The 21,748-nt window shown below is 32.6% G+C and overlaps 2 protein-coding genes across 4 annotated transcripts; both read right to left on the reverse strand.

Moving 5' to 3' along the window:
• Nucleotides 1-8,688, reverse strand: LOC144564737 (F-box/LRR-repeat protein At4g14103-like). Of its 3 annotated transcripts, none has more exons than XM_078314338.1 (4): nucleotides 8,534-8,683; nucleotides 1,122-2,095; nucleotides 853-1,005; nucleotides 1-536 (listed from the first exon to the last, which is right to left on the reverse strand). In XM_078314338.1, exons 2-4 carry the CDS (start codon nucleotides 2,046-2,048, stop codon nucleotides 354-356), a joined length of 1,263 nt encoding a protein of 420 aa, XP_078170464.1. In that variant the 5' UTR covers nucleotides 2,049-2,095; nucleotides 8,534-8,683; the 3' UTR covers nucleotides 1-353. The 3 variants fall into 3 exon arrangements, with proteins under 3 accessions (XP_078170464.1, XP_078170463.1, XP_078170465.1); XM_078314337.1 differs by lacking the exon at nucleotides 8,534-8,683 and adding an exon at nucleotides 2,870-2,954; XM_078314339.1 differs by lacking the exons at nucleotides 1-536; nucleotides 853-1,005; nucleotides 1,122-2,095 and adding exons at nucleotides 5,702-6,292; nucleotides 6,575-6,730; nucleotides 6,848-7,763 and having other exon boundaries at nucleotides 8,534-8,688.
• Nucleotides 8,689-11,148: 2,460 nt separating this feature from the next.
• Nucleotides 11,149-14,010, reverse strand: LOC144564155 (F-box protein At4g22280-like). The gene is made up of 4 exons (XM_078313694.1): nucleotides 13,834-14,010; nucleotides 12,143-13,079; nucleotides 11,864-12,025; nucleotides 11,149-11,566 (listed from the first exon to the last, which is right to left on the reverse strand). Exons 2-4 carry the CDS (start codon nucleotides 13,070-13,072, stop codon nucleotides 11,345-11,347), a joined length of 1,314 nt encoding a protein of 437 aa, XP_078169820.1. The 5' UTR covers nucleotides 13,073-13,079; nucleotides 13,834-14,010; the 3' UTR covers nucleotides 11,149-11,344.
• Between the last annotated feature and the right edge of the window lie 7,738 nt (nucleotides 14,011-21,748).

Here is a 21,748-nt window from a genome sequence, read left to right on the forward strand (position 1 = left end):
TGACACAGAATCACATCAACATTAATTACTAAAAGACAAAATTATAGAACTCCAGTGGCATCAATACAACACAGTAATTGCCCACTACAGTACTGGTACCAAACCATCACAAACCTGTACTGGTACCAGTAACACCACATCCAAAGTACAAGTTTCCAAAATCCACCTTGGTAGCTAAACTCTGGTACTCAAAATAATCTATTAAAGCCCCCTTTATCCCAAAATTACATCCACACCATCAATAATAGTAGAAAATTGCAAAATACACCCACAACATATTACATATTATAAGACATTAATACAACTGGGTAATATATGAAAGCTCCTCCAAGTTATCATGAACAAGGATATTGTCAAACAATATGAATTTCACCAATGATCTTAACATGGAGAAGCAACTTGTTGATCAGCTGATCAACAAATTCATTATCATTTTTAAATTCTACAATTCTAACGATCTTAAGAAACTCCCGCTGTACAAATGCATCTCCTGGTCCCTCCTGAGTTATCTCCTCTAAAAATTCCGTGTACAATTCCTTCAATAGTAACAAAACAAGTTACATATGTTTCATTGATAATAGATCCTTTGACAAGGCCTTAATTGAGGGGCTAATATGAATAACACCTGGTATTACACAGCCTTGACTATCTTCTTAACTTCCTAATCTAGTCCATTTATAGTATTTTCTATTGAACATAAATGCTCGAAACTTGTCAATTTTTTATTTGACAAAATTTGGAATTTTCTATCATCTCATTAATTGACTTTGTTTTAGTCTGCCTCCCTTAATTGAGGCTTGCAAAAATAAAAATACAAGTAACAGTACCAAAAGAGAGAGAGAGAGAGATTACATCATTATCGTGGTTTTGTAAGGTGACCTCCTGTAGTTTAGGGGATTGATGAATGAAAAATGGTGCAAGATCAAAGATGCACATACCCCCACTCACCTTCAGGCTCTTTAAGTTGCCAAAGACTGGCCAATTAGAAAAATCCTTCATCCGTACCTAGTTTAATCACAAAGTAAAATTAAAACTATGTTCCAGAGAAAAATAAAATTAAAAGGAAAATCACACTGCTATTTAGATATTTTTGTTTCAAATATATTGCAAAGAGAAAGTACCTTTCCAAAGGGGAAATTAAATGAAAGCCATAAGCTTTCGACATTTGAAAGGCTCTGAAAAAGCTTGGGTCCCCAAGTGGCATATTCATCCAGATAATGCAAAAAAGGAAAAATGGTGGCATCAACTAGCAATGGAAGATTTAGCAACAGAATATCCCACGTACCCACATCAATATTCAAATACAGGAGATTAGGTGTGGAAATGGAAATATGAATTCTCACTTCTAAACAACAACCACAAAGAACCAACTTCTTCAAAGTGTTGGAACATATCTCAATGATGTTGAAAACACTCCTTTCTAGCACTAACTCTTCAAGCACAGGACACCCCAACAAAAGCTTCTTCAAAAAGTTTTCGTTCGTTCCAACACGTTTAAGGTGAAGGGTTTTGAGGCAAGGAAGGTTTACTAAGTTAAGTTCTAGATCAACTTTTGTAGAGAACCGCAATTGAAGATGTATTAGTGATGTGCAAGTGAAAATGAGATTAGCGTTTAACTTCAAATTTTTACATGGACCCACACTGACTAAGCACTCTCGAGGGTTCAACTTCATCACATCACCAATACAATCGGCAAAAGCTTGAGTCCAAGGCAAGTAAAAGTTCGAATTAAAAAAAAGTTGAAATTTGTTAACACAAGATGTCTCTCGTTTCTCCAACACACTTCTCAGAAGTAGTTCGAATTTGGTCACAAATTCTACATCCATTTTAACATCAATAACCTCTGACAATCCAAACTCTTCAATGTTAAATTTCAGATCCGGTACAGAAGCCCATGTGTTTCTCCATCTTTTGGACAAGATGCATATCTGCACGGCCTCTTTTGTAGTAAGAAAAGATAGGATATGCGTGCGAACATCATCAGGCAAACTACTGATCTTATCAATGCTATAATTCTCCTCACTACCATGTGCCTTTATATTCATCATCTTTCACCTTCACAAAAGCATTTACTCAAACAACTCCCTGCACAACTCTGTTTTACAATACATAAAACCACAAACTTTAATGAGTGGCACAGAGTTAATCGTTCCTCAAATTGCAAGAATTAAGATGAACATATCTTAATTAAACAAAAAAAACTACATATATCCCAAGTGTAATCACTTCCCAACTTTCTCAGCCACAATCTTAATTACGATTTAAGCAAATATCCCAAATAAGAAAAAAAAAAAAAAAAGAGTATCCATGATATAATTTTGTTATATTAGTTGCTTTCTCTTTTTTCAATTTGTAGCTTTTTTCCTTCTATTAGTTGCTTTTCACACTAACTATACACTAAGCAAATTGACGTTTGCAGCAGCTTTGCAATAAGTTTAATGCCTTGACCAGACTAAGGAAATACCAGTACAAAATTGGTCAGAAATTATCAGACCAAACAAAGGAAATAAATTTAATGCCTTGACACTTTTTAGAGCTGATTTGAAATACAATTTATGGCCAAATATAGGGTTTCAGTCAAAACCCAAAAATATCAAGAGCTATTAACATAACAGTACAACCATTAATCCTCTAAATCAAGACCAAACTTTTTCTAAATTTCTTTCAATTTTGACCACGCCCCAGATCGAAGAGTACCAAGTATGAACCAGTCAAAAAAAAAAGAAAAAAAGAAAAAAAAAGAGGAAAAAAAGGAAAAAAAAAGAGGAAAAATCACCAAGCACGCATTCAAGCTTTAACTCAGCCATTAATGGCTATTTTACCCAAAATCAAACTAAACTTACAAAGTGAAAAAAAAAAAAAATTATACCAGTATCAAGAGAACCGAGCAAAACAGGGTCTTGACTTAGCGTCTCTCCCTCAGCCCTGTCTCTTTCTAAGAGTTTAGGTTTTAGAGTTTACCGAGAGAAGTGAGAGAGTGGGCTAAGACGGAGTGAGAGATGCGACGGATGTCCATTTCCTATGAGGTAACAGAATATTTGGATTTGGGTTTGGACCGTTCAATCAGAATCCGGATCAATTTGGATTGCACAAGATCCCTTCAATATTCGTGCTGAAATAGATCTGACGGTCGAATCTAAGCTCAAAACTTTGAGTTACTTCAGTGATATAATTAGGAGAGAGAGTCTGATTCTCGCATGGACCTAGTCTTTTATGTCCAGAATTACTTTGGGGTCCGTAAAAACAACAAGTCTGAGAGCTTGCTTGTTGGGCCTTAAAAGGCCCATTATTGATTAGTATGATTCTTGTAAAAAATGTGATAACTTGAATTCTTCATCTTTCAGAAAAGATGACAGTCATGACACGGTACAAATAAAAAACGAATCAAAAACTTTCTTTCGTGCCCACTTTAATTAGAAAATGTAACAATAACAAAACAAATACCATTAAACTTCGCAACAAATAACACGGTACAAGCCACTTTTTTTTATTATTTACCATCTTTAGAAATATAAACCAAATGACCCTTGTTTTCGAAAATTTCCATATTTACCTAGTTCGCAGGTTTGCGGAGGTCATTGTTGAATTAAAAATTTAATTTTTAAGTTGACGAGAGCTTAAATTTCTTATTGATTTTCTATTCCAATCATGTCCCGCATTTTTATCTTCATTTTTTTTTTAAATTCAAATGGTCGATCCGAATCACTCAACATTATCTTCATATTAAAATATTCTTGGAGATCAAATTTTATATATATTTTTTTTTAAAAAGTACTATTATTTTAGATAGGTACAAAATCTTTGCTTTTGGATGGTCCAGAATTTACTGATAAATAATAATTTTTTACCTATCTAAAAAATAGAAAAAAAAAATCTAAAAATATAAATTTTTGTCTCCAAGCACATTTTAATATGGAGATCATGTTGAACGGTTCAGATCGACAGTTTAAATATTAAAAACAGAGATAAGAATGTGGAACATGATTGGAGCACAAAACCAACGGGGCATTTGAACCACATCCTCTTTTAAGTTTGGTTAATTTGAGTTCTACCATAAACAGAATTTGAAGCTATTTGAAGAGGGATTTTAAAAAGGCACACTCCTGGTCAATCTAGGTGTATGATCTATGGGATTTCAAATGGTTAAGGTTTCAAGTCGGTAAATCTAAACTATTTTTTTAACTTTGCACAAATTTCAAAGCAAACCCTCTATAGTTTCAATAGGCAACAAATTGAGTTTGATCCGATTAGAATTAATCTGGACCATTTGTTTTTTTAAATTGCACCTCATTCCAATCTAGACCATTTGTTTTTTTAAATTGCACCTCAGGTACCTGACCACTGAGGGACACAGACTAAAAAAATTTATCTATTTGAATGAAGATATTGTTCCCTTAGAAGTAGTCCCCTAACAGTCTCTCCGGCCCAACTTGTCATAACTAACAAAAGTAGTTATTAATGATTGACATTAATTAACCCGGGTGCACCGTTGAGATCCGGTGAGGAGAGCGTGGTACACCGTTGAGATCTGGCGAGGAGAGAGTGGTGCACCGTCAAGATTCGGTCGGGAGAGCGTGGTGCACCATTGGAGGGGGTCCATGCTAGTCCAGCTAAAATTGTCAAAGTAGAACATATGAATACTTCATTAGTTAAATATGAATACTTCATTTGTTAGATATGCATACTTCATGTTAGATATGCATACTTCATGTTAGATATGAATACTTCTTGGAAGAGGTGGGGTGAGAGAGATGAATTTGACTTTAAATTTTGAATTGTATAAATTATTTCGAACATGTATGAATACTTCGTAATCGTCAGTATGAATACTTATTTAGTTAGATATGAATACTTCATTGTTTTAGATATGAATACTATATATATTCGATGTAGTGGTCCCCAATATTGGCAAATGTCGCTTTCAGACGGTTGCGGTCCCCAATCCAGGCTGTGACAAAACGCCAGCGATCCCCCTGGTCGTTACTGGTTCCCAATATTAATGGCCCCCTCCAGTTTTGAGTATTATAGATAATAAATATGAATATTATAAATTCGTAGGTATGAATACTATATGTTTTGACTATTAATAAAATCGCGTTAACCTTGCTCTTTGGTGGCAATTAGCACATGTGCGTCAATTAGTGGTCCCGTTGTACTTTTTTTTGTTTTTTTAACATGGGGAACAAATAGGAGACTGAATGAGGAATACTGTTAGTGGTTCCCTTATCTATTTTAATGAAGAGTTGTCAGAATTTACTGTTGTTTACAATTCTGTTTTTTCTTTTAATGTTATACGAATTTCTAGAGCTTTCTTTTGATTGCACAGGTTTACCAATGTTGGGTGAGACATTGAAATTATGGTTTGCACATGATGAATAATTTAATTATGTTCATGTAATACAAAAGTGTGTCTCAATCTAGCCCACACAGGTACAAAATTGGTAGATACATTACCATTTCTTTTTGAGAAATTAAAGTTAGCTACCTGTTTCACAAAATGAAACAAAAGTCTAAAATAACAAAAACTATATTATATTACTGACAACCCTCCGAGACTTAAAAATAGCATCATTATCTTGTCTCAAATCAAGTCCGACAAGAAAATAGTGCAACCCCAATCCTCTCAAACCAAAAAAAAAAAAAAATAGAAAAACGAATATACAAGACAATGGTATGTGCGGAAACATGACACATAATCACATCAACATATAAAAATAATTACTAAAGACAAAATTATAGAAGTCCAGTGGCATCAACACAAAACAAGTTGCAATGCAAAAGCCTCAACAAGTTACATAATAATCTAACAAAAGAGAAAAAAACAAAAATAACACTCTAGGCCATAGTAATTGCCCCTAAGGTGGTACCAAACCATCACAAATCTCTACTGGTACCAGTACCACCACATCCCCAAAATTACAAGTTTCCAAAATTGACCTTGAAGCTAAGCCCTGGTACTCAAATTACCTATTAAAGCCCCTGCATCCCCAAATTACATCCACACCAACAAAATAGTACGAAAATGCAAAATGCACCCACAACATATTACATATTATATGACATTAATACAACTGAGTCATTTATGAAAGCTCCTCCAAGTTATCATGGACAAAGGATGTTGTCAAACAATATGAATTTCACCAATGATCTTAACATGGAGAAGCAATTTGTTGATCAGCTGATTAACAAATTCATTATTATTTTTAAATCCTACAATTCTAACGGTCTTAAGGAACTCCCGCTGTACTAATGCATCTTCCTCATCTACAAATTCCGTGTCCGATTCCGATTCCTTCAATAGTAACAAAATAAGTTACATATGTTTCATTGATAAATAGATCATTTGACAAGGCCTTAATTAAGGATATGAACAACATCTGGTATTACACAGCCTTGACTATCTTGTTATCTATTGACCATAAATACTCTAAACTTGTCATTTTTTATTTGATCAAATTTGGATATTTATATCATCTCATTAATTGACTTTGTTTTAGTCTGCCTCCCTTAAATGAGGCATGCAAAAATAATAAGTACCGGTAGCAGTATGAAGAGAGAGAGAGAGAGAAATTACATCATCATCATAGTTTTCTAAGGTGACCTCCTGTAGTTTAGGGGATTGATGGATGAAAAATGGTGCAAGATCAAAGGCGCAGAAAACACTATCCACCAGAACCAGGCTCTTTAAGTTGTGAAAGACTGGGCAATAAGAAAAATCCATCTTCCATACCTAGTTTCATCACAAAATAAAATTAAAAACCATGTTCCAGAGAAAAATAAAATTAAAAGGAAAATCACATAGCTATTTACAAATTTTTGTTTCAAATATATTGCAAAAAGAAAGTACCTTTGCCATGGGGTAAAACAGTAAGCTTTCGACATTTGAAAGGCTCTGAATAAGTTTGGGTTCCCTAGGGTCATATTCATCCTGATCATACCAACCACGAAAAAAGATGGAGGCATGAACTAGCGATGAAAGATTTAGCAACAGAATTTTCCACCTACCCACATCAATCTCCAAATACAGGAGATTAGGTGTGGAAATCTGAATTCCCATTCCGTGACAACGATGAAGAACCAACTTCTTCAAAGTGTTGGAACATATCTCAATGATGTTGAAATCACTACTTTGTAGCACTAATTCTTCAAGGGCAGGACACCCCAACAAAAGCTTCTTGAGAAAGTTATCGCTCATTGCAACACCATCAAGGTTAAGGGCTTTGAGGCAAGGAAGGTATACTGAGTTAAGTTCTAGATCAACTTCTATAGAGAACTGCAATTGGAGATGTATTAGTGATGCGCAAGTGAAAATGAGATTAGCGTTTAAGTTCAAATTTTTACTCGAAACCACATTGACGAAGCACTCTTGAGGGTTCAACTTCATCACATCACCAATACAATCGGTGATGTCTCGAGTCCAAGGCAAGTAAACCGAACCAAACAAAAGTTGAAATTTGTTAACACAAGATGTCTCTCGTTTCTCCAACACACTTCTCAGGAGCAGTTCCAATTTGGTCACCAATTCTACAGCCATTTCATCATCACCAAACTTTGGCAATCCAAACTCTTCAATGTCAAATTTCAGATCCGGTACAGAAGCCCATGTGTTTATCCATCTTTTGGACAAGATGCATGTTTGCACAGCCTCTTTTGTAGTAAGAAAAGATAGGATATGCGTGCGAACATCATCAGGCAAACTACTGATCTTATCAATGCCATAATTCTCCTCACTACCATGTGCCTTGATAGTCATCATCTTTCACCTTGACAAATGCAGAAAAAATGGAACTTTAATGAGTTGCACAGAGTCAATCCCTTCTCAATTTCAAGAATTAAGATAAACATATCCTAATTAAAAAAAGAAGTTACATATATCCCATGTGTTAAAAGTACAACAGTGATCCAGCCTCCCATCTTTCTACAATCATAGTTATGATTTAAGCAAATATCCCAAATAAGGAAAAAAAAAGAAGTATCCATGATATAATTTTGTTTTATTAGTTGCTTTTTTTTTTTTTTCAATTTGTAGCTTTTTTTCCTTCTATTAGTTGCTTTTCACACTAACTATACACTAAGCAAATTGACATTTGCAGCAGCTTTTGATGTACCAGCTTTGCAATAAGTTTAACGCCTTGACCAGACTAAGGAAATACCAGTACAAAATTGGTCAGAAATTATCAGACCAGACAAAGGATATAAATTTAATGCCTTGACACTTTTTAGAGCTGATTTGAAATACAATTTATGGTCAGTTATAGGGTTTCAGTCAAAACCCAAAAATGTCAAACCCATTAACACAACAGTCCAACCATTAATCCTCTAAATCAAGACAAAACTTTTTCTAAATTTTTTGCAATTTTGACAATGCCCCAGATCTAAGAGTACCAAGTATGAACCAGTCAAACCAGCAAAGGAAAAAAAGAAGAAGGGAAAATTCACCAAGCACGCATTCAAGCTTTTAAGTCAGCCATTAATGGCTATTTGATCCAAAATCAAACTAAACTTACACAGAGGAAACAAAAAAGAATTATACCAGTATCAAGAGAATCGAGCAAAGAAGGGTCTTGATTTAGCGTCTCTCCCTCAGCCCTCTCTCGGTCTGGCTACTGCACCATTCATTCTACTTTTGATTCTGCGACAAATTGAGAGAGAAAGAGTTGAGGGTTTAGGGTTTACCTAGAGAAAAGTGAGAGAGTCGGCTAAGAGGGAGGGAGAGATGCGAGTCATGCGACTGCTGGGAGTCCATTTCCTCTGAGGTAATAGAATATTTGAATTTGGATTTGGACCGTCCGATCAGAATTCGGATCAATTTGGAATGCACAAGATTTCTTTAATATTCGTGCTAAAACAGATCAGACGGTCCGAATCTAAACTCAATTTTTTTTTTTTTTTCAAAATATGAGTTACTTTAGGTGATATGATTCGAGCAATGTACAAGCAATGTATATATTTTCTGATTGAAACATGCATGGTTAATCATTTTAATTTTTTATATATTTTCTGATTGAAATATGCATGGTTAATCACAGCAAGTTTTTTTATGAACTTTGTAATTTTTTATAATATTAGTTCTCAATGTCAGAATATTGATTATTATCAAATCAAATCTTTAATTAATAACGGAATGATGATCACAAACTTCAATTGAAGTTTTGAAGCACTAAACATTGTTTTTTTTTTTTTTGGCAATTCTGATTATGTTGGCTTTCTGGTGCTGTGGTCTTCCGTGATTTATACGTTTTATTTTCCCACAATTCTAATAAAGGTCTTTCATCTCTTTGCAAGCTTTCTAAATTAGAGTCGTACATTCAAATCATAGTTTCCTACCAATAATTATAACCGTTTAAAGATTAAAAACAATACATCGACGTTTTATTGCAAAAACAATAATGAAACGTCTATGTCCTATACTCTGATTAATCCTGGCAACAATATATAAATGTTTCATTACAAAATATGAATGTGACATAAATGTTTTATCTCAGAGACTTATATTTTGTACATGTTTTGATTTGTACTTCGTTGTCATTACTTATATATTTTTTGTTTTATTATTTATTGTATTATATATTCCGACATTAGCTACTCATATTAACAATAAAAATATTTAAACAAACTACATAAAACAGAATGACATAAAACAAAACAACGTAAAACGAAAGACAGATGTAAATTTTGGTTTCAAAAAAGATAAATGATTGAACAGTATGTCAAAGCAAGCAAGTGAATAAAACTCTTTGAAGAGAGATTTTAGAAAGGCATACATTGGTCAATCTAGGTGTATGATCTATGGATTTAAATGTCTTAGATTCTAGTTTCAAATGGTTAGGGCCTGTTCGGCAGTAACTCTGAGAGTTACTGTTCACGTGCGAAAAAAAAATTCAGTCTGATTGAATTTTTTTTTCCCACATGAACAGTAACAAGCAGTGCAAAATTCGGTCCAACCCATACCCATTCTCATTCCTGCGTTACTGCCGAACAGGCCCTTAAGGTTTCAAGTTAGTTGGACTTCCAATAAAAAATGGAACCGGGTCACCTGCTATCTTGTGAGAAAGAAATTTCTGCCCCCAAAGTCACTAATATGTAGGTCTGAGGTGAATTTTGACATTTAAATATTAGATATAGTTTTGCATCAAATTCCACTCTAGTCGGACTCACATACTTGTGATTTTAGAGACAAAAATTTTCATGTGGGCAGAAGATTCGGTTCCAAAAAAAATTATGTCTATTTTAGTGAAGAGTTGTCCGAATTAAATTCTATTGTTTAAAATTATGTTTTTTCTTTTAATTGTGTACGGATTTTTAGAGCTTTGGACGGGTACCAGAGTTGGAACTTTGATTTCACAGGTTTACCAAAAAAAAAAAAAAAAAATGAAATTCTGATTTGCACATGATGAATAATTTAATCATGTAATACAAAAGTGTCTCATTCTAGACCACACCGGTACAAACTAGTACATACATTACTTTTTCTTTTTTGATAAAAACTTGCTACCTGTTTCATTAAATGAAACAAAAGTCTGAAATTACATCTAAAACTATATTATATTGCTGACAAACCCTCTAAGACTTAAAACCAGCATCATTGTCTAATCTCAAAACTGGGTAATATATCTTGTGTAATACTGTGATAAGGAACTTCATTCATTGGTTGGTAACGGATATTACTCCTGGGTTGTAAATCAAGTCCGACAAGAAAATAGCGCAACACCAATCTTCGAAAACCCAAAAAAATAAAAAAAATATAAGACACTGGTATGTGTGCTTCATTTTGATTGATTGATATTGTTGGCTTTTCCTTCTATACCCATAAAAGTTCCAGAATATTTTTTAATAGAAATAATAATATCCTCTTCTCTCATAAAAGGATATCCTTGACTCTGCATTAGAAAGAGAAATTTCTATAGTGCACACTTCAAACAAGGTCATAAGAATAAAACATTACAATTATGAGTGAAATTCAGGCCACTGATGTTACATTAACAAACCTGACACAGAATCACATCCGCATATAAAAATAATTACTAAAAGACAAAATTATAGGAAGTCCAGTGGCATCAATACAACACAATAATCTAACAAAAGAGGGGGAAAGAAAGAAAATCACCCACCCACAATGATTGCCCACTAAGGTACTGGTACCAAACCATCACAAACCTGTGGTAGTTAAACCCTGGTACTCAAAATTATCTATTAAAGCCCCATGCATCCCAATATTACATCCACGCCAACAAAATAGTAGAAAAATGCAAAATACACCCACAAAATATTACATATTATATGACATTAATACAACAAAGTTGTATATGAAAACTCTCCCAAGTTATCATGGACAACAATGTTGTCAAATAATATCAATTTCACCAATGATCTTAACATGGAGAAGCAACTTGTTGATCAGCTGATCAACAAATTTATTAATATTTTTAAATCCTACAATTCTAACGGTCTTAAGGAACTCCCGCTGTACTAATGCATCTTCTGGACCCTCTTGAGTTATCTCCTCATCTACAAATTCCGTGTCCGATTCTGATTCCGATTCCGATTCCGATTCCGATTCCGATTCCTTCAATAGTAACAAAACAAGTTGCATCTGTTTCATTGATAATAGATCCTTTGACAAGGCCTTAATTAAGGGGGCTAATATGAACAACACCTGGTATTACACAACCTTGACTATCTTGTTATCTATTGACCATAAATACTCGAAACTTGTCATTTTTTTATTTGATAAAATTTGGATATTTATATCATCTCATTAATTGACTTTGGTTTAGTCTGCCTCCCTTAAACGAGGCATGCAATATAATAAGTACCGGTAACAATACCGAGAGAGAGAGAGAGAGAGAGAGAGAGAGATTACATATTTAATACAGTTTTCTAAGGTGACCTCCTGTAGTTTAGGGGATTGATGGATGAAAAATGGTACAAAATCAAAGACGAAGAAATCACATTCCACCAGAACCAGAACCAGGCTCTTTAAGTTGTCAAAGACTGGGCAATTAGAAAAATCCATCTTCCATTCCTAGTTTCATCACAAAGTAAAATTGAAAACTATGTTCCAGAGAAAAATAAAATTAAAAGGAAAATCACATAGCTATTTACAGATTTTTGTTTCAAATATATTGCAAAAAGAAAGTACCATGGGGTAAAACAGTATGCTTTCGACATTTGAAAGGCTCTGAATAAGCTTGGGTACCCTAGGGTCATATTCATCCTGATCATACCAACCATGAAAACAGATGGAGGCATGAACTAGCAATGGAAGATTTAGCAACAGAATATTCCACCTACAAAACGTATGAATATCCAAATACAGGACATTAGGTGTGGAAATATGAATTCTCATTCCGTTGCAAAACGGAATTCTCATTCCATAACAATTACAAAGAACCAACTTCTTCAAAGTGTTGGAACATATCTCAATGATGTTGAACCTACTACTTTGTAGCTCTAATTCTTCAAGGCAAGGACACCCCAACAAAAGCTTCTTCAAAAAGTTATCGCTCGTTGCAACACCATGAAGGCTAAGGGTTTTGAGGCAAGGAAGGTTCACTGAGTTGAGTTCTAGATCAACTCTTGTAGAGAACCACAATCGGAGATGTATTAGTGATGCGCAATTGAAAATGAGATTAGCATTTAAGTTCAAATTTGTACTCGAATCCAAATTGACTAAGCACTCTCGAGGGTTCAACTTCATCACATCATCAATACAATCAGTGATGTCTCGAGTCCAAGGCAAGGAAACCGAATCAAACAAAAGTTGAAATTTGTTAACACAAGATGTCTCTGGTTTCTCCAACACACTTCTCAGAAGCAGTTTGAATTTGGTCACAAATTCTACAGCCATTTCATCATCAACAAACTCTGGCAATCCAAACTCTTCAATGCCAAATTTCAGATCCGGTACAGAAGCCCATGTGTTTATCCATCTTTTGGACAAGATACATGTTTTCACAACCTCTTTTGTAGTAAGAAAAGATAGGATATGCGTGCGAACATCATCAGGCAAACTACTGATCTTATCAATGCCATAATTCTCCTCACTACCATGTGCCTTGATATTCATCATCTTTCACCTTCACAAATGCAGAAAAAATGGAACTTTAATGAGTTGCACAGAGTTAATCGCTTCTCAATTTCAAGAATTAAGATAAACATATCTTAATTAAAAAAAGAGGTTACATATATCCCAAGTGTTAAAAGTACAACAGTGATCCAGCCTCCCATCTTTCTCAACCACAGTCATAGTTACGGTTTAAGCAAATATCCCAAACAAGAAAAAAAGAAGAATCGAGTATCCATGATATAATTTTGTTCTATTAGTAGCTTTTCACACCAACTATACACTAAGCAAATTGACATTTTTGCAGCAGCTTTTTATGTAGCAGCTTTGCAATGAGTTGTTACACTCAAGATGTTTCTTTTTGAGTGGCAAGTTGCAGGGTTCTTGTAATATCAGTGCAAAGTTGGTCAGAAATTATCAGACCAGACTAAGCAAATAAATTTAATGCCTTGACACTTTTTACAGCTGATTTGAAATAAAATTTATGGTCAGCTATAGGGTTTTAGTCAATACCCAAAAATATCTAAACCCATTAACATAACAGTACAACCATTAATCCTCTAAATGAAGGCCAAACTTTTTCTAATTTTTTTACAATTTTGACAATGCCCCAGATCTAAGAGTACCAAGTATGAAACAGTCAAACCAGGAAAGGAAAAAAAAGAAGGGAAAAATCACCAAGCACGCATTCAAGCTTTAAGTCAGCCATTAGTGGCTATTTTACCCAAAATCAAACTAAACTTACACAGAGAAAAAAATAATTATACCAGTATCAAGAGAATCGAGCAAAGAAGGGTCTTGATTTAGCGTCTCTCCCTCAGCCCTGTCTCGGTCTGGCTACTGCACCATTCATTCTACTTTTGATTCTGCGACAAATTGAGAGAGAGAGAGTTTAGGGTTTAGGGTTTACCGAGAGAAGTGAGAGAGTCGGCTAAGAGGGAGGGAGAGATGCGACTGATGGGAGTCCATTTCCTCTGAGATAATAGAATATTTGAATTTGGTTTTGGACCGTCCGATCAGAATTCGGATCAATTTGGAATGCACCAGATCCCTTTAATATTCGTGCTTAAACAGATCTGACGGTCTGTATCTAAACACAAAAATTTGAGTTAGGTGTTAGAAACGGTCTGATTCTCGCATGGACCTAGTCTTTATGTCCAGAATTACTTTGGGCTCTGTAAAAACAACAAGTCTGAGAGCTGGCTTGTTGGGCCCTAAAAGGCCCATTATTGATTAGTATGATTCTTGTAAAAAATGTGATAACTTGAATTCTTTATCTTTATGTATGGAAAAGGATATTTTCAGAAAAGATAAAATCTTTCTTTCCTGCACACTTTAATTAGAAAAGATAAAAAGAGCAAAACAAATACGAGTAAACTTGCTACAAGGGATGCACCATGACAGCTGAAACAAACAAATATAAAACAGATAACAGGGTTTTTATTTACCATCTTTAAAAAAAAAAAAAAAACTAAATAACCATTGTTTTCAAAAATTTCCATAATTACTAGGTTTGCAACTTTAAACAACGGATCCAACACGTTGGTACCGCAGTTTAAAGCTTTAATATAGTCCTAAAGTGTATTAATTTGAGTTTGCAATTTTAAACTGCAGTACCAACTTGTTGGTTTCGCAGTTTAAGGCTAGCTGCCAACTTGGTAAATATGGAAAAAATTTCAAAACCGTGTTTATTTGATTTTTTTTTTTTATAAAGATGATAAGTTCAAAATTTTTGGGTATAAACCCTTTATTGTTATAAAATAAAGATAAACAAGTATAAACAAGAATGTAAAGAATGACTATCTTTTATTTATATATTTCTCATGTGTACAATACAAGATTACAATGTCTCTATTTATAGGCTACCAATTGTAAATGAAAAGTCATTACAATAATAAATATAAAAATGAATTCTAAATAGTAGTGGGACATAAATTCCAATGGTAGTGGGGTAGTGGGGATTAATATTGGGAGTTACAAATGAATGGACCATCCACTATATTCATAACACTCCCCATTGGATGTCTATTACACAAGAATATGCCTCATTAAAATCTTACTAGAAAAAACCCTATGAGATAAAAATCTAGTGAAGGAAAAAGAGTACATTATTCTTTTAATGCGTATTAACTCCCCCTCATGACAAGATCTTTAAATCGGCGAACTCCAATATTATGAACTAGCTTTTTGAATATTGTAGTTGGGAGTGCCTTAGTGAATAAATCTGCTAGATTCTCACTTGAACAGATTTGCTGAACATTAATAGTATTATCCTTTTCGAGATCATATGTGAAAAAGAATTTTGGTGAAATATGTTTTGTTCTATCTCCTTTAATGTATCATTCATTTCATTGAGCAATACATATAATATTATATTCATATATGATCTTCGGGATCATTTCTCTAAAAAACAATCTACATGTCTGACGAATGTGTTGAATCACAGATCTTAACCAAACACATACTTGACTTGCTTTTGTGCATTGCTAAATTTTCTCATAGGTAGCGAAATATATGTTTATTTATATGTCAATATCTTCGTGTGAGAGAAGAACTATATCTTGCTAATAAATTTACTATAAATGATATATCATGTATTGTATGCCCATCAAGATAAGTGCTCATATTGCACTAAGATATAGTACTTCATGACCAAATAGTTCTTCATCATTTTCTCGAGGTCTAAATGATCTTTATTCACATTCAATGATCTTACAACCATCAGAGTGCTTAATGAATGTTATTTATCCTTATAAAATTATTTCAGCACTCTTGCAATATAATTTTCTTGATGCATAAAAAATATCATTTTTAAATGTTCAATTTGCAATCCAATGCAAAATTTTGTTCTTCCAAGATCTTTCATCTCAAATTCTTCATTTAAATAATTTATTCTTTTGGAAGCTCTTTAGGAGTTCCAATGATACTTAGATCGTTAACATAAACTGCAATTATAACAAAATCATTTCTATATTTTTTCATGAAAATACATGGACAGGTCGTATCATTCTTATATCCATGTTTCAATAAATATTCACTTAAACGATTATAGCATATGCGTCCATATTGCTTTAATCATTATACAAATTTATTCAATTTAACTGAATAATGTTCTCGAGAACCTAAATTACATGCTTCAGGCATCTTAAATCTTTCAGAGATTTTCATATAAATATCATTATCAAGCGAGCCATTTAAATAGGCTGTAACAATATCCATTAGGTGCAAATTAAGTCCTTCATGGACTTGATGTGAATTTTACTACTACACAAGTAATAAATCCTAATTTACCCTCAATTCGGTTGCAAGTGTACAACCTTGTCAAGTAGTACTTAGGGATCGTCTCCACAGGGACAATTCGGAATATTAAACCTAACCTACTCAATTTAATTTAGTAAAGGAAATAAAAGGAATTTGTTTGTTTTTGGGATGGTTCGGTTTGATTGTGACTAAACTAAAGCTTCTAAAGTAAATTCGGTTTATAACAAGTATGAGAAATTAGGGTTTGCTTAGGGTTCCTATCCACTAATGTTACGACTAATTGGTTTATAAATTTCTGTTCTTAGGTTTATGAAGGCACAGTTTGGTGTTGTAGGTATAAAGTGATATTTCTATATTAATACCATCTTTAAATTAGAATAAGCGTCACTTCTCAGTACTTGGCTATTCTAATCTAAAGTCACTAAGTCCTTACTGTCCCAATTGAATTAGAAAACTATCTTTCACCTCTCGGTACTTGGTACAATTTTCTGACCTATTAGGTAAAGCCCGTATAAGACAAGCGTCACCTCTCAGTACTTAGCCTATCAAATACTCTATTCCTTATGGTCTGGACCTAATATCCAATTTCTCAATTGTAAATACTAAATCCTAGGGTTTCATGCAATTTCGATTAAGTCCTCACAAGCAATTCAAATAAAGAATAGATCATGACACAAGAACAAGCATATATCAAGTAAAACCAACTAAACCATAACAAAAGTTTCAAGTACAACCCTACATAACCCTAGAAAAGCTCTTAGCCAGCCATGGCCAAGATACAATCAATTCAAAAGAAATAAAAGAGTTCCAAAGAAGAGAAAAGCAAATAATAAAACCGGTTGATCAATGATCTCTCCTCCCTTCTTCTTCTCTCTTCTTGTTTTCCTTTTGCTTTTCCTTGTTTTTCTCTCTCAATTCTGTCTAAAAAACGTTCCCCTTTATCTGTTCTACAGGTCTCTATATATATACAACTCAAAAATCCAGAAATAACCAATCAGAAATAACTAATTCGGACTCTGCACCGACTTAACTGCGGGCCGCAATGGACCCATTACGGGCCGTAATGGGCAGTTAAAATAAATCAATCTGCGCAATTCTGAAAGGCCATTACGGGCCGTAATCACTTCATTACGGGCCGTAATGGAGAGGCTGAAATTTTTCTGGTGTGTTCTGGCTGGTTGATTACGGGCCGCAGTGGATCTCATCACGGGCCGTAATGGATAAGTCAGATGCTCCATTCTTTATGCTAATTCGCCCGGTTTGAGTCGTTAAGCTCCATAAACTTGATTACCTGTAGAACAAACAAAACTAGGGCAGTAACTTGAACTTTTGGACATTTCTAACCTAGTTAACCCTAATTAAATCAAAACTTGGTTTATTTTTCATATTCAACCCTAGGTTTTTACATATATAATTTTGGCTTATCAGGACTGCCAGACTAATTATATATCAAAAAGTTGTAGCATCCACCAAAGGTGAGTATATCTCAAAATTTCACCTTTCTCATTTTATTTTCTCATAAATATTCATTTATATCCTACTGGTTTTATACCTTGAGGTACAAGGACTACAGGTCCAAAAACTTCTCATTTTTCAAGAGAGTTTACCTCTACCTCAATTGCACCTTTCTATTTTGGCCAATCATTCTTTTGTCGACATTCTTTAATAGACTTCTAGTCATGATCCTCAATATTTATTATGTTTAGCGCTATATTATATACAAAAATATTATTGATATCAATTTCATCTCGGTTCCATCTTATTTCATTCATGATATAATTTATCAAGATCTCTTTATTTTCATGAATTTCAGATACCTGAGTTTCTGCTGGAACTCCAATATTACTTATAATTTTATTCTCTTCTGGAGTTTTATCTGAAATTATCATATCCCCGACTTGACCATTTTCATTCTTTTCTCCTTTTCTTTTTCGAGGATTTTTATATTTTTAATCTTTGGAACCGATTGCTTTTCCACGCTTCATGCGTGTTATAATTAGTCTATCCAACAGGGACACCGACTTTAATTGGAGCATTAGCAGCTGGTACATGTGATTTGGTCACGTTCTTTGAGTTTGTGAATGTGTCTGGCAATTGATTCACTAACCTTTGAAAATGAATTATCTTTTGAACATTTAGTTCACATTATTTAGTACGAGGATCAAAATAAGACAATGATAATTCATACTAATATATTTTTTTTCCAGCTGATAGTTTTCTCCCCCTAAGGTTGGAAATTTTTATTCATCAAAATCACAACCGGCAAAATTAGCCATTAATTAATCTCCCATCAATGGTTCTAGATACTCTATTATATATGGAGATTCAAATTCAATATAAATTCCCAACTTTCTTTGATATCGCATTTTAGTGCATTGTGGTGGAGAAATTATAACATATACCGCACATTCAAAAATTCTTATATGGAAAATATTAGGTATGTGACCAAAAACCAATTATAAGGGGAAGCATTGTAATAGCTAGTTGGCACGATGCAAATATCATATCTTCTTTTTATATACGAACATCTACAGGATGTTCAACATTAATTTCGATATTGTCTAGACGTATTTTCGTAATTGAATTATGCTCTTTAATCAAATCTATTGAGCAAGTAATTTCGCAAATGCTAGGTTGAGATTTGATAATAAACATACATGTGACCATCTTATTGATGCATCAATTAAAATCATAATATTTTCAAATGGTTCACATGTTGGATATAATGTTCCACAAATATCATATTGTATACGTTCTAGAAATAAAACCAACACAAAAAAATTTCATCAGATTAAAAAATTGTCTAGTTCTTTGATGAATGTTCATAATTATCTATTATTTTTCGCATCACTATTGATCCGGAATGGTCCAACCGGACATGCCAAACTATAAACATATTCTTGTATGTAAACTTCTGGTTTATAATAACATGTGTTTCAATTGCACTAATATATGTGTAGTACAAGTCGGAGGAAAAGATATGCAATTTGTTTTCAATAAGCATATATTCAACTTTATTTGTCTCAGCATAATTTCTATTTCAGCGGATATTCTTAAATCTTAATAAATTTTCTTTGAGACTTACAATAATATAATACATCATAAATATAAATTTGTATTCCTCCATGTAACAACAAAATAACTCTTCTGGAGCTTTCAATCAATTTTTTTTTATAAAAATAAATAAACACCATTTCAACAATAATAAATAATAAAAAGAATAAATAAGTAGTATTTAAAAAAATTAAACATAAATAAGCAAATTTTATCTTACATTTATATTTTTTTATGCACTACAATCAATATAAATAATAAATAAGTATTAATTCATTTTTCAAAATAAAGAATGAACAACTATTCATTTTTTATCTTACAATTTTCCGTAACAACATAAAAGATAAAAATTAAAATTCCACCTTATATTGTAATACCTCTAATGAAATAGATAAGCTTCTTTAAGGCATTGTATTAATAGAAACGAATAACCTTCTTTTAGGGCATTGTATTAATAGAAAATTAAATGATTTATGAAAGTAAATCATCTCTTTTCAAATAATTTTGTATAAGTTTGATATACTATTTTTTTTCTTCAAACAGTGAGGGCTCAATTTTTCATAAATGTCACCTATTTTATATATCTCTTTTTCATCATTCAAATAATGTCAAATCATTTGACTAAATTGAGTTTGTCCATAATAGTTCAATATAATGTTTTGACGTACTACAGGTACATTGGCGTACGACAGGTACATGACTAATAATAGCATGAATTTTCTTATTTGTCATTCTCTTCACTTTCTAATTATTTCTCCACTTCTAGTGGTAATTCTTTTTGTTCATTTATTTTTCCACTTCTAGTGGAATGATGCGCTTTTTCTTCATTATCACGTCCATATCTAATAGTTTGTCCATCATATTATTTTTCACTTCATGTGTAATTATTATTTTGTTCAACCAGAACAAGACATGTGGCTTCAATAATTTATTATAATTGAACTTCAGGTCAATTGATAAAATAGCTTCAGGCCAATTTCATTAATATAATTTATATTCATATGGCTTCAGGCCATTTCATTAACATAATATAATGTAAAAGATAATGTATAAACTCAAAATATTTCTTGAATCTTCTTCGGGAAGAGTACATCAAAAAAATTCCACATCATATAAATCTTTTTGAAATCTTCTTCAAGAAGATATATTGAAATATTCTCATATTAATTTTTGAGAGCCACATAAATCTTCTTCAGGAAAATTAAATTATTAAAAAAAATATGAACATCACATTAATTTTTGCACATTATTTAAATTTTCTTCATTATCTTTCCACTTCAGGTGAAATATGTGTTTTTGTAATAATCACCATAATAATAAACTCATTCTTGTCCACTTCCACAATTTTTTTTTTCAAATTTATTATTATATATTGCTACATTTACTTCAGGAAATGAAGCAGAACCAATTGAATTATTTTGTCCAACAACTCGTTATAATCTCTTCAACCATAAAGAGATAATAAATCAACTTAGAATATCTTTAACTTCTTCAAAAAGATTAAATTATTGAAAAAAAAAATATGAACATCATGTTAAATTTGCGCATCATATAATTTTTCTTTATATCTTCTTCAGGAAGATCTTCTTAATATCTTTTGAAATCTTCTTCAAGAAGATTCAATTATTAAAGAAAAAAAAAATGAACCACTATACAATATTTGTACATCATGTAAATCTTCTTTGGAAAGATTAAATAAAAAATTGCACTTCATATACAATTATATGAATTATACTAAACATCTCAAAATAAATATAAATAAATTGATAACTTATTTCATTTAGCAATTACTAGGAAGTATTATTTATATAAATGAAATTGAAATAAAAGTTATTAAAATTACCTCGAATCTTCAACTAGTAGAGCTCTCGTGCTGATAACGTGTTATAAAATAAAGATAAACAAGCATAAACAAGAATGTAAAGAATGACTATCTTTTATTCATATATTTCTCATGTGTACAATACAAGATTACAATGCCTCTATTTATAGGCTACCAATTGTAAATGAAAAGCCATTACAATAATAAATATAAAAATGAATTCTAAATAGTAGTGGGACATAAATTCCAATGGTAGTGGGGTAGTGGGGATTAATATTGGGAGTTACAAATGAATGAACCATCCACTATATTCATAACATTTATAAATTAATTGGTAATTTGTCACAAACTTTATTAAAACGAACAAGTTTTATACTCAAATACATACTTGCAAATCGGATTAAATGGTAATATCAGCTTCAATTGCCATTACTCCAACTGAGAACATTCCCAAAAATACCCTTATCTATCTCTAATTCAACCAAAAACAGATAGAATTGCCTTACATGTCAGATCCAAACTCATTTGAAGAACTATTTACAAAC

This window comes from Carex rostrata, chromosome 13 (genome assembly GCF_964058835.1).
Source record: "Carex rostrata chromosome 13, lpCarRost1.2, whole genome shotgun sequence".
Classification (NCBI taxonomy): Eukaryota; Viridiplantae; Streptophyta; class Magnoliopsida; order Poales; family Cyperaceae; genus Carex; species Carex rostrata.

What these genes read in the sequence shown, in the direction of transcription:
- LOC144564737 (XM_078314338.1), bottom strand. Translation starts at nt 2,048, where the DNA reads ATGATGAATATAAAGGCACATGGTAGTGAGGAGAATTATAGCATTGAT. An exon ending in TTAATTTCCCCTTTGGAAAG is followed by an intron (nt 1,006 to 1,121) that starts GTACTTTCTCTT and finishes TGATTAAACTAG; the next exon opens with GTACGGATGAAGGATTTTTC. An exon ending in TACAAAACCACGATAATGAT is followed by an intron (nt 537 to 852) that starts GTAATCTCTCTC and finishes TTACTATTGAAG; the next exon opens with GAATTGTACACGGAATTTTT.
- LOC144564155 (XM_078313694.1), bottom strand. Translation starts at nt 13,072, where the DNA reads ATGATGAATATCAAGGCACATGGTAGTGAGGAGAATTATGGCATTGAT. An exon ending in GCATACTGTTTTACCCCATG is followed by an intron (nt 12,026 to 12,142) that starts GTACTTTCTTTT and finishes TGATGAAACTAG; the next exon opens with GAATGGAAGATGGATTTTTC. An exon ending in TAGAAAACTGTATTAAATAT is followed by an intron (nt 11,567 to 11,863) that starts GTAATCTCTCTC and finishes TTACTATTGAAG; the next exon opens with GAATCGGAATCGGAATCGGA.